The sequence below is a fragment of the Rhizophagus irregularis genome, chromosome 16 (genome assembly GCF_026210795.1).
Source record: "Rhizophagus irregularis chromosome 16, complete sequence".
NCBI classification, from domain to species: Eukaryota; Fungi; Glomeromycota; class Glomeromycetes; order Glomerales; family Glomeraceae; genus Rhizophagus; species Rhizophagus irregularis.
This window is the reverse complement of record NC_089444.1, coordinates 335,258-360,000: the sequence shown is the minus strand read 5'-3', so window position 1 is coordinate 360,000 and position 24,743 is coordinate 335,258. Positions and strand designations below refer to the sequence as shown.

Sequence of the window (24,743 nt, the reverse complement as noted above, 5' to 3'; positions counted from 1 at the left end):
AATTAAATCAAATTCATTCGTTTTCCTCATTTCCTCATTTTTTTTTAAAAAAAAATTCAATTTTAATTGTTTTTTTTCAAAAAAAATTTCAATTTCAATTTTTTTTTTTTCAAAAAAAATTTTAATTTTAATTGTTTAAAAATGTGGACCGATGACGAAGTTAGAATGTTGATTGACGAAAGAAAAGAAGGTAACGATCATTACCACTCCCTCAGTGGGGGGAGTTGTAAGAGAGCGTGGTGGACCTCAACCGCTGCAAAAATCAACCAGAGATACCGAACTACTTATACAGGGCGCCAGGCTTCTGAAAAATTCCATGGCATCGTAAAGGATTGCCGTGTAAATATTCAATATTATACAAATACTATACTATCATTATCTCTTCAAATATAAGCTAATTTACATAATCTTTCTAGTTAATGGAATTATCTTTAAGTGAGGACCCGAGAGGAAAACAAACAAGAAACGGAGAAAGATATCATGTAGAGTTCAGAAGTGGGTTTTGGAAAAAACCAAGTAAATATTTAATTTTGAATCTGTAAAATTTTTAATTTCTTTTTACTAAATAGTATTGATTTCTAAATAATATTTTTAGAATTACAACGGCAACGGTCACAACAGTCACAAAAGTTACAAAGACAACAACAGGATCCTGATCAGGATCATAAGTTACGAAGTCAACAACAACAACAACAACAACGGCAGGATCAGTTACGAAGTCAACAACAACAACAGCAACAGCATCAGCAGAATTCTGATCATCCTGATCAGGATCAAAAGTTACGAAGTCTAGAGGATCAGAAAGTGGTCCAAATATTTGATGAATTATTACGAAGTCAACAGCAACAGCAGGATCAGCAAGTGGTCCAAGTATTTGATGATGAATTAGAAAGAGAGGATTCTAGCCAGGCTAGCCAGTCTAGCCTGGCTATTTGGGAAATTGACGATGATTAATAATTCATTTTAATAGTATTAATTAATAAATCATTTTAATAAAAAAAATATTCATATTATTATAATTATTGCTATAGTATTAACGTGATTTTTATTATAAAGGCTAAATATCAAATTGACTCTCTGCCTAATTGTTGTATCTATAAACAATTTTATTTATAAACATTATATTATAATACATTGCAATACGTCTGTGATAAATAAATATGTCTGTTATTAATAATGGTGTCCATTCTATAGGTAAGATGGAATCAACCAGCCAGAGAATATAATATATAATGGGTATTTGGAATTGTCGCAAACGTTTATTTCTAATTTTATTAGATTGAAATTAAGAGATTTTATATAAAACGCGTAATAAAAATTTACAATACAAAAGAACTTTAAAGTACAATGCAAAAGAACTAATAAGAATTTATTTACTAAACTCACTATTTAAGAAAATCCGAAATAAGAATTTATTTACTAAACTCACTATTTAAGAAAATCCGACATGCACATCGCATATCTTTCGATGTAAATCCGTTTACATCGAAATACTCAATTTACCATTTGACTAAATAGACAATTTTTAATTAAATTATTATTCCCATTCTTCCATACATTCCTTATCAATAATATATGTTTTACGTCCCAATTTCATAAAACCTACACATCTATTGATTGCAGTAACATCAATAAATTGTGTAGAACCATCACCTACAAAGGAAGTTGTACCTAATGAATCTTCATTAACTTCATTTGTCCATGTTACGTTCGCTAGCATTATTTTCTGATCCATATACCCGTATAAAAAATAATAATTAACCTGGGCGTAAAATGATTTAGTTACGAATTCTGGGATTGCACTTGGTAAGTGAGCCCATTTGTCAATTTCTAAACGGGTCTAAAATGAAAATTATTAAATAAAACTTACAAAATTAATTTACAAAATTAATAAATGATTATATTGCATTAAATACTAACCAAAACAGTGTAATTAATTCGTGCCCAGTCTTTATTTCTACGTATCCATTCTGACCCAATTACTCGACCATCGGAAGTTATTAAACGACCAAATTTTGTTCCGTTGGTTTCAAAATCCTAAAAAATGTAAAAAATGTAAATATTAGTCAATATTTAATTTTAAAATTGAAAATAAAATAACATAAAATAAAATAATACATACATTTAATCGCATTTCTGATGCACGATCATCTATTACACATAAATGATCTTTTATTTTTTTAACTTCTTGGAATGTAAGAGTATATGGTTTAGAAGGCCATTGAAATTCTTCTTCATAATTCTCATTTGTATAAACCAAGTGCTTTTTATATTTTTTATCAGATATAGGAGGAAAGATCTGGTCATAAAATTTTCTAAAATAACACAAATTATTAAATAATTCTAACAAATATACATTGTTTGTTAGATTTTTATATGGATGGAGGCGTGATTTTGCTAGCGGTTGTAACATTCCACAAGTATGTTCCATAGGAAACTGCCATGTTGACCAACATGGTCCAGTATCCTGAATACTATCAGCAACATGTAAAATATAATGAAAGCATACTTTCATTACACTTAGTCGGGCAGCCAAAAACTGATAATAATAACTAAAAATAATATTATTTTAATAAAACAATAATTCAATAAATAAAATAAATGTTGTAATATATATACCGTTCATAATGTTGATAAAATAGCAATAATAATTTCCTTATTTCTTCTTGATCATGTAAAGATAATACTCGTTTTTGACAAAGCTGAACAGCTTTAACAAAAAAGGACCAACCTTTAAGATAATTTGCCGGCAAACGATCTTTTAATAAAGGTAAAGAATATAAGGTTATCCATGAAGCCCACTCCTCTGCTTTGTAACCATTATGGTGATGTAAGATATTTCGTGGTGGTCGACCAAAATCAGTTGGAATGGATTTTCTTATGGTTTCCATTTCAATCCCAATCTCAGTCCATTGTTTGTTGTTAATTACATATGGCTGATCATTAAGAATAGAATCTTTAAAAAAACAACCCATCCAATGTTTTAACATATATAATGCGATGTTTTCATAAAACAAATGCATAATATCTATTGGAAAACATGTAGGAAATTGAGTTGTTTCTATTTCTAATAAAACACTACGTCCTGTAACACCTATTCAAAATAATAATTATTAATTTTATAGTAAAAAAAATTATGTTGCAATAGATTTATTATTTACCTAAATCAGAAATTAATGTATCGCGTGTTCTTGATGGCGGTATTGTCGTTATTTGTTCAATTCTTATCATATAATCTCTATGAGTTCTTTTTGGTAAATCTGATGGATTATAAGTTTTATATGTTTCAATTGATGGTGGTGGTGTTGTAGGATAATATACATGATTATTATATATCCCACGAAGATCACAGTAACGACATGCCATGTATGAATTATGTCCAGTTAAGCAAGCAAGTTTTGACAATCCGGGAGTATCTCCAGACCAGGAAAGTACCATAACTTTTAAGAGGAAATTCTCATTCGTAGCACCATCATAGCATTCAACACCATCTACAAATTTACAAATTTACAATTATTTTTAATATATTTTTTTTTTATCATTAAGTTTTATCATAATGTATGTAATTAAAATTACCATTTAATAAGCATAATTCTTCAACTATTGGTTTCATAAAAGAATTAAAATTTTTTGGAGCTTTAGGACCCGGGATGATTGAAGTAATAAGTAAATTTTCTTTTTTTACACGTTGATGGGGTGGCAAATTAGCATTAATAAATAAAACTATCCAACAATCATCACATTTTTGTTTGAATAGTTGATAACCATCAACAGAACCTAAAAGTGCAATATCACGATCGTCTTGAAAATATCCCTCTTGGGATAGATTTTTATATTGTGAGCCGTCAAATACATCGCCAATAGCACCATTATCTTCTCTGGTAATATATTCAGAACGATAACGTAATTGTTTTGCGCGTGTTGGATCTTGATATTGAATTTTAAATCGATTCTGAATTGAAAAATATGCTACTTGTGCTCTTGGTCGTCCTCCTTCTTGATAACGTTCAGCTTTACAATAGGTACATTTATTTAATGTTTCCAAATTACCAGTAAAAGCACAGCATGAATTTATGCACATATCAACCCAAATTGGTTTAATAGGAACTATATTTTTAAGTGTTTTTATTAGTGTATATTGACTTGTAAAATTACCACTAGCTGCAGTAACAATTTCTTTAAAGGCTGCATCAGTAATATTTTGTCGAGTTTTTACTTCAAGAAGACGTAAACCTCTAGCAACTTCATCATTAATACTATTAATATTAGACCCTACAATATTAGACCCTACAAATAACACACGTCAAATGATCAAAAATAGGCAAAAAAAATGGCGCAAATCGCATAAACTATTCGCAAATTTGTATAAACTATTTACAAATAGTATAGGTTAATTCGTAAATAGCCAAAAACAGCCAAGAATAGCCAAGAATAGCCAAGAATAGCCACTGCTTTTCGCGCCATTTTTTTTGCCGATTTTTAGCATTTCGACCTGTGTAATATGTATTTGCATTAATAATAAATAATTTTAAATAAATAAATAAATATTGCGTATATTACCTTCTGTTAAATTAATACCGTCATCAGATGATTCATTATCGCTACTATATAGTCCTTTTTGTAATACTTCAAACGTATTATTATCATCAAAAGAATCATATAAACTTTCATAAGATTCAGATTCAGTTGCAGTTGATGATTCTGTTTTTTCATCAGAATTGTCACGATTGTCATGGTGTTCTTGATTGTCATCATAGCAATCATCATCAATTACCATGAGAACGGGAGTAGGAGATCTTGAAGATCTATTATCAAATTCATTCCTCCTATCATCATTACAATTAAAATATAATATAAAACATTTAATAATCATTATTAGTTAACGAATAACAGAAATATTCTCCTTAATACTTACTGTTTATATTCTACATCATTATCATCATGATTATTATCGTCGTAGTCGTTATTATTATCATCATTATCGCCATCATTATCGTGGTCGTCATCGTAATCGTTATCGTCATCGTGGTCTTTGTCGTGATCGTTATTATTATCATCATTATCGATATCATTATTATCGTCGTCATGATCGTTATTATTATTATTATTATCATCATTATCGCTATCGTCGTCGTCGCTATCATCATCGTTGTCGCTAAAATTATAATTCTTTTTTGCATTTTTAATATGTCTCCATTTGGTAGTAGGATGCACATATTTACCAATATTATCTGATCCTTTTTTTTTACATTTGGAACATATACATAATACTTTATTATTCGACATTTTTTTTCCAATACTTTTTTTTCACAATTTATAAAAAATAAACACTTTTTTTTTACACTATACAAGATTTATAAAAATTAAAAACTAAAATACTTTTTTTTTTTCACACTGCATAAAATTTATGTTTCAGATTTTATAAGCTAAAAAATTTTGATTTATCTTTATTCGGAATAATTTGTACACAAATATTCCTGTCGTTTTAAGATGGCTGTGTAATTTAAAAATAGATAAAAACTCCCTTTTTTGTACTTCGAATATTGTATTAAAAAAAAGATTTTTTTTTTTAAGAACAATTGATAATGTTTCTGCCTATTTTTTTTTTTAAAAAAAAAGCATTATACATATCTCTTTACATACATCTTTACACCAGTGTTACACACCCATTTATTTCGTTGCGATTAACGACGGATTAATCATCTTAAAAAAAATTATCCTCGTTCGAGGATCTAACACTTAATCTACAGTAATACTATCACTATTTTTTTGTCATCAAAAAAAATATATTTTTACGTCAACAATTATTCATCAAATTAAATAACTATTATTTTAAATAAGTATTACATTCCTGTAAAAATATGATCCGTATTTTATCTTTCCATGTTTTTTTTTATGAATGTATCATTTTAATAGAATTAATAATAGCTTTAAATCATGGAAATTTTCATCTCGATATCCGTGAATGTATCATTTTCACGGAATTTTTACGGAAGACACGGAAGACACGGAGAAATAATGGAAAAATTCGGATAAAAATTTTTTATAGGGGTTAAAATCTTATGATAAAATGGCTGTGTAATTTTAAAATAGATATGAAAACCTCCTTTGTATTCCTTTTTTGTACTTCGAATGCTGTCATTTTTTAAAAAAAGATTGTTCTTTTTTTTTAAAAAAAAAAAAGATCGCTTTAAGAAACTTTGGTCTTCGGTTGAAGTCTTATTATGAAAAACCCCTTTTTGTATTCCTTTTTTGTATACAATATTACTGTCAAATATTGTCACTTTTGTATTCCTTTTTTGTATACAATATTGCTGTCAAATATTGTCAATTTTTTTTAAAAAATCTTAAGAAAATCGATAATGTTTCTACTTTTTTTTTTTAAAAAAAAAAAAAAAAAATAGGAAACAACTTCCCAAAAAATATTAATACTAAATCTAGTGGGAAATCTTCATATTTTTATTAAGTCACGCACGATTATAATAATTTGTTATAATAATTTGTATCGTTTATTCATTTTATTATTCTTTATTTAAAAAACTCTACCGTAACTGTTGAAATAGCTAAAAATAGATGTTATAAAAACCCTTTTATATTCCTTTTTTGTACACAATATCGCTATCAATTTTTTTTAGAAAAAAAATTTGATCGTTGTATTTTTCTTTTTTAAGAAATGTCGATGATGTTTCTGCCTTTTTTTTAAAAAAAAAATTATTCGTTTATCTTTCCTTTTTAGGAAAAATCGCTAATGTTTCTACCTTTTTTTTAAAAAAAAAACCTCGTCAAGTTAATATAAATTCAGAGAAATTTAATTCATTCTTTTTTTCTTCGTTTTCTTCGTTCTATCTGAATTTCTCTTCATTACATTTGGATTTTTTTGTTATGGCTACTAACAAAAAATTAAATAAAATAACCGTTCTTAATCAATCAAAAAAATCGTCAGATCTTCCTGTTCAACAAAATGTAAGTTAATTTTAGCATTTATATTGCAGTTTGATCTCTTTTTAACATTAAGTTTTAATTATAAATATAGAGAATTCTAGAAAAAGTGGTGGATGAAACTGTATCAATTTCCAAACCAACCGGTGCTTACATTAATATTGCAAAAATTTTAAACCTGACTAATGAGGAATTTAATGGTTACAAAGTTTGTAATATATAAATATGTAATTGTTGATATAATTCATGTATTATCATTTTAGGATTTAACTTTTATATATTTTACTAGTCAAGTATACGTGACCTAATTGAAGCGTATATCGATGTTGAAACGTCCTGGGAAAAGCAGGAGAGGAGAGCAATATTAAAAATTATCGAGAAGGTGAGTATATTGTAAATTAATCATACTTTAAATCAATACATTTATAATACATTTAACAAAATTTTTTTTTCAGTTCAAAGGGAATAATAGTCATTTTCCCAAAACAACAGGAGATTGGGCTATCAAAGAATTATTTCGCCGCTCGATGAACAATAAACGTAAATAATAATTTCATCTTTTGAATTATATTTATTTATAAAAATAAATACGTATTAATTTTTGAATTTTATAAAAGGTGCCCACCAAAAAAAACTAAAGAAGAAGGAAACGGAAGTTATTTTAAAAAAGAATAAATCGGTGATCACTAGAGATAAAATTAAAAACAAAGTGGTCATTAGTAGTAGTGGAACTGCAGATGATTTATCAGATAAGGTATAATATATATAGTATAAGCATTTTGTTAAAAACATATTTTTAACTTCAGTTATATCTCTTTTAAACTTTTCTTGAAGTCTGATAATAACGATAATAATACAGACGTTGATGATACCAATACAAATGTCAGCGGAAAGAGCGGAAAGAAAAAAAATGATAATAGTACAGATGTTGGCAATACAAATGCCAGCGAAAAGAGCGGGAAGAAAAAAAATGAAAGAAAAAAATCTGGGCGGATTTCCAATCAACTGCGAAAAGGTAATAATTAATATTTATTTTTTCATTTTATATTACAAAAAATTTTTTATAATAATCAATTAATTTTTATTTTTATTTTAGATTATAACGAAAATAATAAAGTAAGTTATTTAATTTGAAATTAATTAGTTACAAATACTAATATTTTATTTTATTTCATAAATTAGAGATAACATACATAATATGCATATATATTTTAAATAAAGTAAATTTTTGTGTTGTCGTATTGCTTTTGTAATGAAATTTTGTAACTAATGCAAAATTAAAGTTTAAAAGTTCATTTTTCGTTAGTTAAAATTTTGTGTCACTACTTATCCGGTTAGTTTGGAAAATAAAAGAAATTGTCCAATTAAAATTATGTATATAATACACGTGATCTGATCGTCCAATTAAAATCTAGGGGTTAGATAAATAAACGGGGGTCCAACTCAAATGTTACACAGACTGATCAGTGATCGCCAGAACTGAAGCCATATGTAAATTACTATGTGTTACTATTAAAATTAAATATTACCCCATGTTTAAAGTGAAAGATCTGCCGATAATCAATATAATCTATGAAAAAAAATGATAAATCGGTAATGACGAAATGTGAAACTACACGAAAATATTTTTTTTTTCGAAATATTCTGTCTATATTTTTTAAAATTTTGGATCGGCTGTTTGAAATACCTCAAAAACATATAAAAGTTTATTTACACACTTGAAAATAATACATAATAAAAGAAGAAAAAGCTATTTTAAAATGTTTTACGTAAAAATATTTAGTATATACTTGTTGAAATCTCGAAAAAAAAGGATATAATTTTAACTTACTATCATAAAAGAGCAAAAAACATATAAAATTAAGAACAAAGCAACCAGTGATCTAATTTTAATGAAAAAACTTCGCCTATATAGAGCTAGCATATACAACCTTGGCTTCTGGGATCGGCTGCTTTTCTATGTGTACGTGTTGAAAAAATAAAAAAAAAGTGAAATTTTAATATGAAAATTCGTTTGTGTAACCAATATATGAGAGTGACAGTTCTGGCGGTCAATGATTTCAATGATTAGCCTGTGTAACATTTGAGTTGGACCCCCCGTTTATTTATCTAACCCCTAGTTAAAATTAAATTATATTATACCACGTGATCTGATCATCAAAATAAATAATAAATATAACGTAGAAAATATTTGTTTATTTTTTTATTTCTTCAAACTTTTTTTCTTTTTTCTTCAAACTTTTCTTTTCGTTTATTTATTTTTTAACTTTTTTACATTACTAACTTACTTTTTTCACTACGCAGAATTTATTTTTTAACTCTTTTACATTACTAACTTACTTTTTTCACTACGCAGAAAATATTTGTTTATTTTTTTTAACCTTTTTTTTCTTCAAACTTTTTTTCTTCAAACTTTCTTTTCGGTAAGAAAATTTATTTTTTTTTATCCTTTTATTTATTTTCTAACTTTTTTACATTTCAATTACTAACTTGCTTTTTTCACTAACTTTATACTTTTTTTTATTATTACTAACGCTAACAAACGCTAACAATTACTTTCCATACTACTTACTAATTTGCTTTCTTTATTAACTTACTTTTTTATTTTTAATATTAATAATTTACTTACAATAATTTATTTTACTTTCTTTTTTTTTTATTATTACTAACGCTAACAAATGCTAACAATTTACTTTCCATACTACTTACTAATTCTAATTTTGCTTTCTTTACTAACTTCATACTTTTTTATTTTTAATATTAATAATTTACTTATACCAATAATTTACTTTACTTTCTTTAATATTTGATTTTATTTTCTTTATACATTTATAGTTTTAATTTATAGTTTATATCTAATACAGCGATAGTATATTATTTATGAATTATTATATATATATATTTATATTTTTTTATAGTTTTCTACATTTATAATTCATATCAAATATAGTGTTTTATTTTGTATATTAAATTAATAAAAATCCATAATTTCACTTTATAAATTTGCTTGTCGTTAATCGTTACTGACCAAATTTTAACTTACTGTAATCATAATTCCTAAAATTCGGCCCACAATAATTCCTAAATTCGGCTTACAATAATTCCTAAATTTGCCATAATAATTCTTAATAATTCGGCCCACAATAATTCCTAAATTCGGCCATAATAATTCCTAATAATTCCTAAAATTCGGCTCACAATAATTTCTAAATTCGGCCCAGAATAATTCCTAAAATTCGGCCCAAAATTTGGCTCAAAAATTAGACAATAATTATATAAAATCAGGTCATAAATTGGATGATTATTGTATGATTGCCATACAACTATTGTGTGATTTATTGCAATTTTTAGCACAATTATTGTATGGTCAAATATACAGAAATCATAGTGAATTTAATTGGATGTTTTTTCAACAAAAATCACACAGGCTTTTTTCATAGGGATATATTTTGCTAAATAATATACTTATTTTCATTTCAATAAATCAACTGTACTATAATCCATCAATATAGTTAAATTTAAATTTAAACTGTTGCTAAATTTATTAATTCATTTTTTTTTTGGTTTAATTCATTCAAATTCTTTCTTAATGAATTTATATCTTCTTTCATCATATTAGAATTTAATTGAATTCTGGTTCCTTCCTGAGAATTAGTAGCAAATTTAAAAATTTTATATTTATCAAGATTGAAAGAATTCAACCTAAGAATATTTCAATCATGAGGTAAACTTCCAACTCTTTATTTTCCTGAACAACATTCTTTAAGGAATAATAATTTTTGTTCAGCTCTAATAATCCATCATTATATTTTACAAGAATACTTTGAAATTCTTTAGTATATTTGTCAATAAATTTAGAGGTTTTTATATCTTCAATAGAACCAATAGTATCTTTTTCCTTATTAATGGAACTTTCTAGATGATTACAACAATTTTGTAGTTTTTTAATAGCTTCTTCTTGTAAAGTTAGGAAATCACCCTTAACTTTCAGAAAATTATTGACTTGATTGAGAATCCGTTTTTTTCTATTGGCATTATAAGAAGCTGAAATTCTTGATAATTCTTGTTGGAGTTCATTCATCTCTTTTTGTTTAGCTTCTTTTTCTTTATGAATTTCCTTAGTATTTTCTCCACTAGTTAATTTATTTATTAATTCCTTTTCAATTTTACTCAATTCTTTTTCTTTGTCTTTTAGCTGCTTAATACGTTCTTGATCAAGAGTAACAAGTTTCTTTTCTAATTCATTTATTTTATCATCTTTTATCTGTAAAGCTTGAGTTAATCGCATTTTGATTTGTTCTTCAATAATTAATTTTTGTTCTAATTGAGCAATTTCTTTTTCTAACTTGGTTTTCAATTTAATTGTAAGCTTTTGTTCTTGTGAAAGACCTTTTACCATATTACGCAACCTGATCTTTTCTTGTTCTATCTGTTCACAATTAACTTGGGACTGACTTAGTTTGTTTTTTAATTGTTCTTTTTGTTCAGTTAAGCTTTCTTGCTGAGATTTTAATTCTTGAATATTATCTTCTGTTTGAGTTAATTTTTTTTGTAAATCAAATTTTTCTTGCTTTAACTGACTAACTTGAATTTGAACTTGCTGATTAATTTGTTTATTTTGTTCCAATTGTTTAGTTAAATTATCAACTAATAAGGATTGCTTTTCATTTTGCAGGTCAATAATTTGGGTTTGGAAAACATTTTCTTTTTCTGCAAATTCTTTAATTTGTATAGCTAAATTAAGCCTCAGATTTTGATTATTTTGCTCAAATTTAAAATTCTTTTGTTGTAAATCATCTAATTCATTTTCTAAGTTAAGATTTTCTTCCTTTATTTGAATTAATTGATTTTTAAATTGAGAATTTCCTTGTTGCAAATTAATTAACTCATTTTGAGAACTTTGATAATAAGTTTCAGCAATCTTTTCTAATTTAAGATTTTCTTCTTCTATTTGTTTATAACCAATTTGAGATTGATTTAATTGATTTTTAAATTGATCTTGCTGAAATTTTAACTCTTGAATAATAGTTTCTGTTTGGACTAATTTATCTTGCAGATTATTTTTTTCTTGATTTAGCTGACTGATTTGCTTTAACTGTTCAGTCAGCTTGCCATCTAAAGCTTGCTTTTCACTTTGCAGGTTTGTAATTTGGATTTGTAAAGTACTTTCTTTTTTTGCAAATTCTTCATTTTGTAAAGTTGAGTTTTGTTGTAAATTAATTAATTCCATTTGAATATTTTGTAATTCATTTTGAGAACCTTGATAATTTTGTTTTAATTCAAGAAATCCTTGAAAACCTTCTAGAATTTCATTTAATTCTTTACTAGTAAAATCAAGTAAATGACTTGTACAGCATGCTTTTGGATGAGATTCTACAATAAGGTTATTATACTCAATTGGTGCATTTATAAATTCAGTAATATTGCTTTTTAATTCTTTATTGATATCTTTAATTTTCTTATTTGAAGGATGGAAAATCCAATTTTTAATAATATTCAAAACTTCTTTAGAAGATGGCCTTTTTAATGGATCCTCATCCCAGCATTTTTTCATTAAATCTATATAACATTGTGGAGTATTTTCAATAACTTCAGGACGTTCACCTTTACAAATACTTAAAGCAAGTTGGAGATTATGTGCTTTATCATTAAAGGTGGAATTTTAGATGTAAATTCCCACATAATTATAGAAAAACTATATATATCGCTATCTTGAGTATAAGGTTGACCTCTTAAAATTTCAGGTGCTATAAATGGTAAAACTCCATAGATATCATTTTCTTTTAAAAAAGATCTTGCAAGTTGAAATAATCCTAAATAATCACTAATAAAAATTTTACATATGTCTTTTTCATATTTGTTACATAAAATATTACCATTATGAAAGTTATAATGAATAAGATCATTTTTATGAATATCATTAAAACCCTTAATAATTTGATATAAATAAAATAATTTTTGTTCCCAATTTTTTGTTATTTCTGTTAAACAACTTTTTAAACTACCCTTATTTGCATACTCCATTATTAACACATAATTCAAAGTATCTGGATCTTTTGTAAATCCATATATTTTAATAATTTCATCTGAATTAATAATTTTCCACTATAAAAAAATAATATTTAGTTAATTAGTATAAATAAATTATAATATTAAATAAAAAAAATAATAATTAATCATACTTCATTTAAAAATTTATTTAAACTTTCATCTGAATTATTAAAATCATTAAAATATTTAAGAATTACTTCAATACTATTATATTTAGCTTTATATATAGCAGATAGTACCAAACCCAAGATATTCAATATTTTTAAATTTATTATAAGGAGTCCATTTTAATTTTTTTTTAGAAATAAATTGATCCACAATTTCACTTCCACTAGTACCAAATCTTAAATATAAAAATTATATTATATTAAAAATTAAAAATTTAAAATAAAATCAATTAAAAATTCAAATATTAAATAATATTAATTATACTTACTCTAAATAAAATTATAAGATTTTAATATAATAATTAATTAATTAATTTAAATTTTAAATAAATAGTACTTAATAACTCTTATATGATCAATCATGTCAGGGATATATAAAATTCATGAATATGGTCTTATTCATGGTCATTTACACGAAGGTAATATTTTAGTTGAATGCGATAGAAACATGCATATTGGACGCAAAGGAACCATTATTTAACACAAATTCAGAAGGAATTTTTGAGATTGTGCCATTTGTTGCCCCTGAAATTTTTAAAGGAAGTGAGCCAACTTAAGTTTCTGGTATTTATAGTTTTGGTATAATAATGTGGATACTATCAATTTGTAATCTTCCTTATTATATATAATAGACAACATGGCCGTTCATTTATTATTTTCAAACCCTCTGAGGAGACTCTCACTCTTTATGCTCAAAAATGTTTAGGTGCAGATCCACTCAAGAGACCATCAGCATTCGAATTACTATATATTTTACTTTGAAAAATTGTAGTTGTACTTAGTTAATTTGACGAAGCAAAAATCACCAAATTTAGTACTAAGAGCTATATATAAAATTAATTCCATTATTATATAGTGATGCAATCTAATTATCTAATATAATAGAAATTTAAACTTAATCTAATTCAGAATGTTTAAACAAAACAATATGGTTACAGTACGATTTCCTGAATGCTATTTTCCTGAATATAACTTTTTCTGAAGTCAATTGCTTGAATGCTAATTTCCTGAACTGGACGTTTTCCTGAAATATACAATTCTCGAATCCTTATTTCCCGAACTCTGAAATCATATTTCTCGAATCCTGATTCCTGAATCCCAATATTCTGAATGGGCAATTTCCTGAAACATATAAACTAATATGCAATAAATTTTGTTTATTGTTATAACTTTACAGAAACTTTTAAAATCGAAACCATATATTGACCATATCGAAAATTTATCGTGAAACCTTTAATCAAGATTTGGTCACGATTTAGTCTCATAAAGTTATAATTTAGTATCGAAGTCGTTACTGCACATTAAGACGATCGTCAGCTGATTTGATCGAAATTGTAAAAATGGGTTATTGAAATTTGTAAATAAATGTAAAATTGTGTTTTCGAATTCGTAAATAAATAGTAAACTATTATTAAATATTTATTAAATTATTCATTTTGAAATTGTGAAGTTTTAGAAAATAATTCGTAAATAAATAGTAAACTATATTAAATATTTATTAAATTGTTCATTTTGAAATTTTGAAGTTTCAGAAAATAAATAGAAAAAATACATATTTCGCACATGAATTATATCTAAAATTGTGGCTATCCTCAATATTTCATCATTAAACTACTAAAAGACTTTAGCCAGTCTTTCATTCGTAACCTAATTGTATTTCAAAAATGTGCGTCAATTATGTCTTTCACGAAATTTTATTTATTCTTACTGGTTCTTATGTTAGAGGATAGTGATATAACTTGTTTATACAAGTCCAAATTCAAAAAAGATCCAAAAAAGTCACCTAAAAGAAAGTGTAGAATGTTAACAAACATTTTGTTAAAAACATTAAAAACATTAAAATAACTAAAAAGAGGTCAATACTTTACCAAAGATATCACATGTCCGGTATCTGGCCATTGCCCAGATCATACTTTGCATTCAATATTTTTAAGGATACCACTACCTAAAAAGAGAGAAAAACAAACTGTTAATAAAGTTTGTTAAAAAAAATCCGTGTTCAAAGAGACTCCTAGCATTTCCCATCAGAAATCCCATAGTTCTCAAGTCGTCTAAAAAAAAAGATAAATCATTAGCGTTAGAAATCATTTCAACAAAAAAAAAAAAAAAAAAAATTAAAAAAAATTGGACCGATTTCTACCAATCTATGCAAATAGCAACAATACAACGTATCACATTTGAATTGTTTTGACCATTCGTGTAGAGATTCCATAATTCTAAACCTGTCTAAAAAAAGAAGAATTTGTTGAAAGAAACAAATTAAAAAAAATGTGAATGACCCACAAAATCCTACGCGTTTCTCAATCAGTTAGTTTTGATATGCTTTGTGATACTTTTTGAGTGATTTATCTTCTTAAATGCGCATGATTCATCTAGAAGACAAAACATTAGCAATGTTTTGTTAAAAAAAATTATAACCAATTAAACGAAAGGTGATTCTTTACCAAGATCCCATACGTTCAGACCCAAAAACAAGCTGTCTAAAAAAAAAGATAAAAATGAAGTGTTAGTAACCATTTCATTTGAAGAAATGATTCAAAAGAAAAAAAATAATCAAAATCTGACATTCAAAGACCTGATACTTCTTAAGCTTCAAAATCCAATTTTGAGCTGGTCACCTGGTCCATAAATAATAATTTTTTAAAACTTTCGAAAATGTCTTAAAGTTCTGAACCAGTTTCCAAAATATTAGTTTTTGAAAAAAAAATTGCCTGGAGTAAAAAAAAAATTTAAAAAAATTATTATTCCCACGTTATGACCTGAAGAAAAGTCACTTAAAACAAAAGAATTAAATTCGAAAGATATATAACCCCAATTTCTTTCCCATGTGTCTATCCTGTCTAATAAAAAGATAAAATTTGAAATGTTAACATACGTTTCGTTAATCAAACATGAGATCCCACGTGTCCAAAGAGACCTGAAGAGTTCCTAAAAAAAAAAGAACTGTTAGTAACCGTCCATTAAAATAAATTTTAAAAAGAAAAAAAAAATTTTCTAAACTCACATAGGAGACGCCTAAAAAATGAAATTTTATAATGTTTCATTATCGTTATAGAATTTAATCTTTTTTTGTGAGTTTCTTCAACTCTTTTTTAAATAAAATACGAGAGAAAAAGGAAAGGATAAGAGAAGAAAAACGAAATTTATTTTTTTATAAAAAAAAAATTAAAAATATGATAGGACCCCGAAATATATATGTAGAGGTCAGGTCCAGAAGTGGTCCAAAATACGCATTCTTTCAGGGCCGGAATTACGATAATTTCAGCTATTATCTAAATTAGGAAATATTATTTTGGCTGGGATTATCCATAAAAGGAATGATCTACATGATTTTTTGACTCATTATACGCAAACTCTGACCTGACCCTTTTATGTATATTTCGGGGTCCTAATATGATGGGTAAAAAATATAAATTTTTTTTTTAAGCAAGTTATAAAACAGAGTTTTTTTAACAGAAAAAAAAATCTTTTTTTAAAAAAAAGATATAAAACAATAAAGGGGAGAAGGAATGAAGAGAGAAATGAAGGAAAGAAATGGGAAATGAAAGGTAAAGAACGAAAGGGAAGATTTTCACTGGAAAAAAAGTTTAAAAGTTAAAAATAGTTTATTTTTATATTAATGATTGTCAAGTTAAAAAAAGTTTAGATCACTAAGATCACTATAGTTATTTTATAATCTTACATGTATCACATGATACAGGCTTTTCCCGATGTTAAAAATCATCAAATTTAAATAAAAAATATGAATATCTTCTGCATCATAAAAATAAAAATAAAATAAAAAATATGAATAAAATAAATTGGCAGATTCATCTCTAAATAATATTTAATACTTATTTAATACATCTAAGAAATATCTTAGATTAATTTTCACCACTAATTCTCGATGTTATTTACCACCTATTTACCACCTATTTACCACTTATTTAATAGCATTTTACAACTTCGTAAAGATATGTTATCAACACTTTCACGAGATCATTTGATACCATATCATCACGTGTTAGATAATAGATCGTTGTGATTTGATGGCAATTTCTTAACTGCATGGTAACAAATCACGGGTTTCTGCAAAGAAGTATTGCATCATAATTCAATATATCTATTTATTTAAGGAGATCAGATGACAATATTATTAAAAAATTTTAAAAACGTCATAACATTTATTGGAAATTGAAATGACTTTGGACAAAAAACTCTTTCCCCTTTTTTTACATTTTGTTAATTTTCCGCAGTAATTTTTGTACTAGTTAGTTTTTTTTTCAGTTTCGACTTGAAACGCTAAAGGGGAAGAGGCCCAAAAGGGCGCCTCTGGTTGTATACGAGGTTTTTAGTTAGTATTTTACTTACACCCAAGGGAATATGACTTCTTCAAATTCTATAGTAATAGATTGGTCTGCATCTTCATCAACACACTCGTTTATTCGGATAGATGACCCTTCATTTTCACAAGATATTTCTCTTTATCCAACTACAAACATTGACTCTCAAGTTTCTCCAAATAATAATAATGATGGTTTTCCAATAAAAGATTTTTCTTCTATATCTCCCATTTCTTCAACGACGACTCCACTTAATGTCGATAATTCTTTTCTCATTTCTTTCAAGAAATTTCACGTGACCAGAATCCACAAAACCGGTTATAACAAGATTTACAAATTTAGACGTTCAAAAAGTTTCTTTTTTGAGATTGTTGATCACCATTTGGACACCAATCAACTTCATTTACGGATACACACAAATGATTATCTCATGTCAACTACCCCTATTAAGTATCATTCCACAAGTGCACTACCGAACGCCAAATATCAAATTAGCAAAGGTCTTCAGCATTTTTTTTCCTCACAAAGAGTTATTCCACGTCGTATTCAACATAAATATTTTGATATGATACGTCAAAAATTATTAGATAGAATCACGTTTATCAAGTCACGTAAGAATAAATTCAACAATAATAACGCAATAATGAAAACTTTTTTCAATTTCTCGTACAAAAGATATAGATTTCATTTTGGTATCTTTCTCCCTTGCAACCATATAATTGAGGCAAAAGGCTTATCTATTCCACCTCGACCTTGTGAGGTTCCTTCTCCTATAGTTATGTCTAACAACAGACATGGATGTGGCTTACATTTTTTCAAGAAATACCCAAATGGAATAGTTCTTGTACGAGATGAAAATGGTGATTTTACACCTAAGAATCAACATCAGAATAAACAGCTCCATGCTAATTTGACATTCGACCGATGGATAAAAAAAGAATCGAAATCGATATTCTCTTCAAGAACGGGCATCTCTTATAACTCAAGATATATTGTCTGCAACTCAAATCGTAAATTCAGACCTGGACATACTTACATTTATCATAAACTTATGAATAACTTCCAAATAACTCCAAGTCCAAATCCGAGGACAGCTAGAAATCAGAAAATTAGATTCAAACGTTCTTATCGTCGTATCTTATCGCAAGAAGTTATTAAACCATGCGCCGTCTCCAGTACTTCAGTACTTCAACGAAACTGGCCGCAGCTAAAAAAGGACGATTCCTTTTTTTACCATCTCAAAAATTTACGACTCCTCTCAAACACTTACATTATAAGAAGACTGTTGATATCCCTAAACAAAAGGATTATAATTTCACTATTCCACATTATTTCGGTACTAATACGAATACGACCAACCGACTAAAGGCTTCATATAATATTTCCATTACCACAGCTACGACTTCAGCTTCAGTACTTAACAATGAAATTTTATATACAGTTGCTCCTTATAATCCTATTCCGGACATGTTCATTCCTGTCAAATATCAGGATATAATACCGCCTGATCCTATTTATGATAATTTAGGTTCTTTCATTATCCCTGGTTCTAGGGAGTGGTTTACTTATATGTATCAATTGGATTTAGAGACCCGTGATGAACGCCTTGGAAAAGCTGATGATGCTAAATTTGCCGCTAGAATGGATGAACTTTATGCCAAATCTGTGGCTTCTAAACTTCGTTATAAACACTATTTAGAAGAACGTTCAAAGGAAATTACCGCTCTTCAAATACAAGAAGAGATTAGAATACAAGATTTAGCCATATATCACGGCACCAGTCCTAAACATGTTAAATATTGGCAACGACAAGTGTCTGATCTAACCGAATGGAATAACACTTATCATACATATATGTCAACTCCTCAATGTATTAGACCATCCGAAAAAAAGAAAAAAAAGAAAAGCAAAAAGAAGAATCTTTTACAATCGGAAATGGATTCTTTTCTTATTAACTACCCTAACGCTTCGCTCCCTTTTACTTTAAAGTGTAATACCATGCGCTCAGTGTTTGATTATAAGGATAATATACTCCCCACCAAGCCATACACGTCCGACGACACCAAAGAACTTGAAAACCGTCCTTTAAAACGTGATGATCATAATTTTGATAATAACTCCAGGTCTTTTGGTATTCCTAAATGCTCCCGTCTAGATACTCTTTTAGCTCTAGATTCCAAGCAGGCAGGATCGTCTAAATAATTTTATTAGTTTTCTCATATTTGAAATTTTAGTTTAGTGTTTCATTACTTTGGAATCATTTTTTGTATATAGACGTTGTCTATTTCTTTTTTATTTTTCTCTCTTCTTCTCTTTATATCTATAATGATCGTATATACAATAAGAATAGTGTGAACCATTCCACCTATGACAGTATTTACAGGTGGTGGCTTAGGCCAAAAGAAAAATACGGATCAACTAACTTTTCTTTTTTTAGATTAGCTTTTTTTGATTGTTCCCATTTGATTTTTTAGCATAGTCCTACTTTATCAAATAGTACAGATCGAAGAGTGAGGTCCCGTAGGGGATGACGAACAAAGATCTATACACATATATTAGTTTCAAGTTTTTTTTTTCGAATTCTTTTTTCTATTATTTGTAATAGTCTGGGTTCTAACACTCTTTTAGTAATAAAATAAATAAAATATTGGAAATTGAAATTAGCTATTACTAGACATTTGTTAATTTCACAATATAGCAGTGATGGCAAATGACTAGGTCATTTGCCCATTTTGAGATGACCTCCAAATGACCTTCGAATGACCTAGTCATTTAGGTCATTCGTCATTTGAGTCATTTAAAATTAATGCTTTATAATTCAGGTCAAGTTAATGATGCCGGCCAGAATTATGAACTTCTAATATCATGTGAAAATTTTATCCATGAAATAGTGAAATTGTATGAATAGTTCTGGCCATAATTTTTAAATGACTAGGTCATTTGTCATTTAATGTTGAAATGACCCAAATGACACGTGACCAGTCATTTGAGTCATTTGAGGTCATTTGGGTCACTGGCCAACACTGCAATATAGTACATAGAAGAGTTACTAACAAAACACTTTTATCTATTATTTACTCTCTCAAAGTTTCACGGAAATTGAAAAATAGAAACATGTGAATAAAAGTATGTAAAATATTCGTATAAAAATTGTTACACGAATAATTACATCAAAATATTTTTCACGTGATAAAAGTTTATTTTTAATAAAGTTTATACAAATTTTTATTATAAAAAAAAATCAATAAAATAAATAGATTTTTAACAAAGTTACAAATAATAATAACTAAAAGCAAATAAATTTCAATGTCATATATCATGTTTTCATTATTATTAAATTTGTAACTGTTATACATAAAGAGCAAACATAAAATTAATTCTCATCAAGACATATTTACCCGAAAAAGATTAATAAGCGTGACTAACTTAGTTTTTGTTTGATTTTTTTTTTAATAATCAACATAATTTGTTTCACGATAAACATTTTCTTTAATAAATTTTTATGATACTTTTTTTTTCTAAATGATAATTATTTGATTTTTTTTCAGCAATTATTATTTGATAATACATATATACATATATATATCATAATATTTTTCATAATAGACTTGATCATATAAACATGCTATATTTTCTAAGTAAAAAGAATACAATTAATTAGTACAAAATAATTAACCGGTCACTGGGCGACTTCGCAATACTATTTATACAATATAGTGGAGTTGAATTTTTCTAGATGTTTTTTCATGGAGAAAAAAAATAAAAGAATTTTTTCTTTACAAAAAAAAAAGGTTAAAAAACAATATATTTGTCAATAATTTAATCCGAATTAATAATGTTCGTACATTTATTGGCTGACGATCATGGAGAAGCCCGTACCGATTAGGGATTAGAATCGATAATCGAATCAAAATCGAATCTCATTTGTTGAAGAGAAAATTGAAAATCAATTCAACATTGCATCAAAGATTAAATGCATGATTTAAAATATTTTCAAAAAAGAAAAATTGATCGATAATGGCCTTCAAAAACTCAAAATGACGAAATAATCAGCAAATAATCGCAACGATGTTATAGTGATTTACGGTTGGGTATTAGTAACGATATATAAATTCTTAATAGATTTTACAATTTTAATTCAGAATTTATATATTTATTGATCATGGAATTAATTATTAAAGCTTAAAATGGATTATCTTTTAAGGAACAAAAAATCGAATCTACAAAGATTCGATAATCGATTCCAATCCCTAGTACCGATCACATATATAACAATCATTCTTAATAAAATTAACCCCATTAAATATTTGATCCACAAATGGGTTGTTTGTGATTTGTCTTGGTAACTGTATAAGATAATTCAATGTGTTTGCATCCTTCGCATGTCTTATTTTTCGTTGAATTTTACGATTTTGAAGAGAACGATTATATCGAGGCACATATGATGATCGAGTTTGGGTTACATTTGTGAGACATTGTTCTTGTTGTTGTTCGGAGTATATGTCCGTTTCCTGATACTGAGAAGAACTATGTAGAAAAAATTGAATAAAATTAAAAAGAGAAATAATTTATTAAAATAAAAAGTAAAATTCCTTTTTAAACTAAATTCTATTAAAAGGATGGAGCTGTACGCTTTTTACCTCAAAATTTTTGAGGTCAAATGTTATAAGAGGGTTTTGACACACGCAGATAAACCTTATTAATGTCGCACCACCCTTACAAATATTTCTACCAAAAATAGAGAAAAAAGTTCCTTCTTTCTTAAAAACTTACCAATTTAAAGTTTCCGGATCGGCCCGGTTATGAGTTTGACCGAGGTAGTCAACAGATTGAGTGACAGAATAAGTGACTGACGGTTGTTCCATTATTTTTTCTTTATGAAAAATTATTTTGTACAATCAAGAAATTGGTTATGATATTTTGGTAAAAATAAAGTATTTACAAATTTTTTTTGTTTTTGTTCCCTCGAAATATTAAAAAAAGTTGATATTTTATTCGAAGTGAGAATTGAATCAAAATAATTTGGAAAAGAGAAGTGTGCAAAAAAAAAAAATTGAAAAATTTTTGGGTTAACCTCCAAAAAGAGGGCTATTATATAAATTTTTTTTTCTTTTATAATTGAAAGAAAAAAAAAACCAGCTCTGAATTGTAAATATAACATAAAAATAATATATTTTTCACATCAAAAAAAAAACAATGAAATTATAACCTTAGTCGGAAATCATTATCACTTTTTGGATTTCAGTCAGCGATTGCCTTTTAGGGCAGATCCCGTCAAATCTATTTAGAATTACGCAAATTATAAAAAGAGAACAATAGGATCGTCTACATACTATAAATGTATATAATTTGAAAGAATAGGATCAAAAAATCTATACTTTGCGTAAATTATGGGATTAATTAATTTCGATAGCGCTTCTTATATGCTTGCTTTTAGCTAGGTCAAAATAATGATTTATTAATTATTTTAAAAAATATATTACGTTCGAAAACTTAAACGAGTGCATGTGGCGCTTTTCAAGGTTTATTTTCATTTTATTTTTAAAAAAAAAGAATTTTAGAAGCTAAAAATTTTTTAAACTATCCGATCTACATTGCCTGGCCGGATAAGTAATAATAGAATTAACTTACCTATATTATTAAATAATTTTTTAAATAAAGAATTTAGTTAATTTAAATTATATGTAAATATTATATAAATAAATAAGCCGGTACAATTTAATTGCCTTTTTTTAAACCTGTCTTTTATATAGTACTATAAGTAAAGTTGATCCTCAAGTTTGAAAATTATGCCTACTATAAAATTTTTTAACATCAAAATAACTTTTGCTATAATGTACTATAATATAATATTAATATATTATTAAACTAAAGAACAAATTATGTACTTAAAATTTGGTTATAATTAAAAGTAAATAAAGAGTTAAAAACTTTTAATAAAAAAAAAAACAGGACGGAAATAATCTGCAAAATGATTGGCAAGTCAGTCATTTCGCTGATTTTTATAATACTTCGTAATAATATATTTAACGATTATGGTGAACAATTTTTATTTATTTAAAATATAAAGTATAATAAAACAAATTATTTTAATTTCGCAATAATATTTAAAATTTTTTTGTTAAAATCTTTATTATAACGATCAATTTGTGTAACACGCTTAATGAAAAAAAAGTTTTTACAGGGGTACATTTGGCACTAATTGTACGGTAACCGGTAACTTATTACCGGGCGTTGTACATATATCAATTTATATTATTCATATAACTTTCAATGAATCTCAAAATAGTATATTTTTTTTTTTCGCTATAAATTAATAAAATTATATATTTTTATTCTTTTTGTATGCATCCTTTGAAACAATGAAAAGAACTTAGAACGGACTGGAAGGTAAGTATTTTTTTTTAATTGAATTTAAGGAATTGTTTTTAACATTTCATCTCTTGCTTCTTTCTAGGGACTCCAAGTTTCTTAATATATATCCATCCGCACGCATATTATCCGTATATCCGCAGATAAAACTAATAAAATTTTTATACCCACTTTTTTTTTTGATTTAACAATTCAAAAAAAAAACTTTGTTCATTATTAAATTTTGATAGAAGTTAAAGAAAAAAGAATGTTCCAACGTTTTTAGTGTTTAAATATTCACACAACCATATTAGGTATATGATTGGTTCAGTGTAAATTTCCGGTTTATTTTTGGAAAAGTGTTTCTTAAACATGGTTAAAGGTTTGGCAAAATCAATCATAAAAAATGTAAATCTATCACAATATGAAAAAGAAGAAAATCACCATTACGAACTTGTAACGAGTATTCATCCCGGTATGTACGGATTATCATCATCCATACGGATCGTTTCACTACTTTTATGTATACTAAAAATATATTAAATTTAATTAGTATCATAAAAATTTGGTTTGAACAATACTAATGTAACCAACCACAAATGCGTTCTTATTTCAAAGTCTTAATTCAAAAAAATTTTAGTATTTGATTTAATAAGGTTCTTTTAATAAAGTCTATTGGGAATTTTAATTTGAGTCCATTATGAGATTTTTTTTTTTTTTAAAGTATTTAAATGATTATGAAAAAATGATCAACTTTAAGCATTTAACGTCATAATTTGAAATTTCTCTATGTCGGCTGCAAAACTCAATTAAATTTTAATTTTTTTATACTGTATACAAATCCTAATACATAATACCACTTTTTTTTCCTCATTTTACTTTACACTTATTCAATAAAACCCGATTATTACCA

General features: G+C 26.5%; 5 protein-coding genes across 5 annotated transcripts; 3 read left to right on the top strand and 2 right to left on the bottom strand.

The window, feature by feature from the left end:
• Positions 1-141: 141 nt before the first annotated feature.
• Positions 142-954, top strand: OCT59_007877 (uncharacterized protein; the record flags this gene model as incomplete). The annotated part of the gene is made up of 3 exons (XM_066142085.1): positions 142-339; positions 417-516; positions 596-954. The coding sequence occupies 3 exons, from the start codon at positions 142-144 to the stop codon at positions 952-954; spliced, it is 657 nt and encodes a 218-aa protein (XP_065998995.1).
• A 5,928-nt stretch (positions 955-6,882) lies between these two features.
• On the top strand, positions 6,883-8,127 carry OCT59_007876 (uncharacterized protein; the record flags this gene model as incomplete). The annotated part of the gene is made up of 8 exons (XM_066142084.1): positions 6,883-6,963; positions 7,034-7,147; positions 7,229-7,321; positions 7,395-7,479; positions 7,557-7,693; positions 7,774-7,954; positions 8,036-8,055; positions 8,122-8,127. The coding sequence occupies 8 exons, from the start codon at positions 6,883-6,885 to the stop codon at positions 8,125-8,127; spliced, it is 717 nt and encodes a 238-aa protein (XP_065998994.1).
• A 2,509-nt stretch (positions 8,128-10,636) lies between these two features.
• On the bottom strand, positions 10,637-13,520 carry OCT59_007875 (uncharacterized protein; the record flags this gene model as incomplete). The annotated part of the gene is made up of 5 exons (XM_066142083.1): positions 10,637-12,498; positions 12,945-13,044; positions 13,122-13,150; positions 13,230-13,333; positions 13,495-13,520. 5 exons carry the CDS (start codon positions 13,518-13,520, stop codon positions 10,637-10,639), a joined length of 2,121 nt encoding a protein of 706 aa, XP_065998993.1.
• A 3,999-nt stretch (positions 13,521-17,519) lies between these two features.
• Positions 17,520-19,681, top strand: OCT59_007874 (uncharacterized protein; the record flags this gene model as incomplete). The annotated part of the gene is made up of 4 exons (XM_066142082.1): positions 17,520-17,735; positions 18,071-18,090; positions 18,155-18,662; positions 18,758-19,681. The coding sequence occupies 4 exons, from the start codon at positions 17,520-17,522 to the stop codon at positions 19,679-19,681; spliced, it is 1,668 nt and encodes a 555-aa protein (XP_065998992.1).
• A 2,048-nt stretch (positions 19,682-21,729) lies between these two features.
• On the bottom strand, positions 21,730-22,344 carry OCT59_007873 (uncharacterized protein; the record flags this gene model as incomplete). The annotated part of the gene is made up of 2 exons (XM_025328984.1): positions 21,730-22,006; positions 22,253-22,344. 2 exons carry the CDS (start codon positions 22,342-22,344, stop codon positions 21,730-21,732), a joined length of 369 nt encoding a protein of 122 aa, XP_025164438.1.
• Positions 22,345-24,743: the final 2,399 nt, after the last annotated feature.